This window comes from Cryptomeria japonica, unplaced genomic scaffold (genome assembly GCF_030272615.1).
Source record: "Cryptomeria japonica unplaced genomic scaffold, Sugi_1.0 HiC_scaffold_1187, whole genome shotgun sequence".
NCBI classification, from domain to species: domain Eukaryota; kingdom Viridiplantae; phylum Streptophyta; class Pinopsida; order Cupressales; family Cupressaceae; genus Cryptomeria; species Cryptomeria japonica.
The window spans coordinates 20438-21814 of record NW_026729772.1 but is presented as its reverse complement, the minus strand read 5'-3'; the positions used below and the strand labels follow the sequence as shown (position 1 = coordinate 21814).

Below are 1377 nucleotides of genomic sequence, written 5' to 3'. Positions count from 1 at the left end.
ATCAAAGTTATTGCTATGAGATTACCTCCATATCCATGAACTCTTTAAAAAATAAATAATAATAAAAATATTAAATAACAAATAATCAAATACATAAATAAATAAAATAAAGTCAATCTGATACAATATTATATAACTTATTAATATATAATTATAGTAAAATATACACAATAGAAAATAAAAATGACCTAGATATGCAAATTTCACTTTTGCAGTATTAAGAACCATTACAATTTTTAACTATTTTAAACGAGAGGAATTTAGCCTAGGGAGTTGAAGAGAACCATTACAAAGTTGTATCTGACAAGTATAGTCGAAGATTTCTAGATATTACAAACTATACTAAAATCCATCTGCAGCTGATTGCTTCACTTTCACACTCGTATTAGCAATTTTCATGAGCACCTCAGCCAGTTGAAGAGGCATAGAGAAGAATACGGTGTGATCAGATCCTTCAATTTCGTATACCATTTGTGGAGGATTCTCTGCAATCATCTTTCTCTGGAACGCCTCCACAATAACCTTATCCACCTTCGACACAACAAATATTCTCCTAACACTTCCATAGTTTTTAGCTGTATACAAAAGAGGTTCTTGCCATATTGGACATTTCTTTTCCGGCGACTCCCACAACGTCAGATCCTGCATTTAGTGCCATAATAATCTACCCATCAATTGAAATTTCATAATAGCAGAATAATTCACAGCCAATTAATCAATTCTATTTTTGTAATTTGCAACCAAACTGTCTCTGTTGTCAAGTGATTTACCCAAGAAGGACTGTTCTGTGATAAAAATTCTCGCGCAAACTGGGTGCCAAACTTGAAGGATGTTGCTGGATTCTCTTTCCCATTTGCATAGTAAAATGTAGAGTCTCCTAAGCCTCCGATTACGGATACGATCTGTTCAATATATACTTTCAGAGAAATGGCATTGTAATTTAAAGATTGTTGGCAGTGCAGGAATTAGTAGAAAGAAAAAGAATTCATTAAACCTCCTTCAACAACTTAGGGAGAGTCGTTCCACTGAGGGGCATGACGGCAGTAACAAAGACAGCTGCAGCAATTTTATGTGGAAAACGCTCCATGGTAAAACTCAAATTGAATCCACCAGCGCTGTGGCCAACCAATATAACCTTAATTGATAAGAATATTTTGTTGGAAGTGAATTTCAAATTGGATTTTCATTTTGTAGTGGTTAAGTTATTTTGGATTTCCATCTTGCAGTGGTTGAGTCATCAACTTAATGTGATGGATTCTCATCTAGTAGTGGTTGAGTCATCAACTCAATTTGTTTTAGGCTGCTCGAAGTTATGTTTTGATGTACAGTTTTTGAAGATTGTTGTAATTCTGTAATTCCTGAGAATCAATACGAATA

At 33.8% G+C, this 1377-nt stretch overlaps 1 protein-coding gene across 1 annotated transcript; it reads right to left on the bottom strand.

Annotated features, from left to right (window-relative positions):
- Positions 1–342: 342 nt before the first annotated feature.
- On the bottom strand, positions 343–1087 carry LOC131873194 (putative methylesterase 13, chloroplastic). The gene is made up of 3 exons (XM_059216233.1): positions 995–1087; positions 771–902; positions 343–642 (listed from the first exon to the last, which is right to left on the bottom strand). The coding sequence occupies exons 1-3, from the start codon at positions 1085–1087 to the stop codon at positions 343–345; spliced, it is 525 nt and encodes a 174-aa protein (XP_059072216.1).
- Positions 1088–1377: the final 290 nt, after the last annotated feature.

Coding starts and splice junctions, on each gene's coding strand:
- LOC131873194 (XM_059216233.1), bottom strand. CDS start 1,087: ATGGAGCGTTTTCCACATAAAATTGCTGCAGCTGTCTTTGTTACTGCC. Junction 903..994: donor TCCCTAAGTTGTTGAAGGAG/GTTTAATGAATT, acceptor TATATTGAACAG/ATCGTATCCGTAATCGGAGG. Junction 643..770: donor CACAGAACAGTCCTTCTTGG/GTAAATCACTTG, acceptor CACTAAATGCAG/GATCTGACGTTGTGGGAGTC.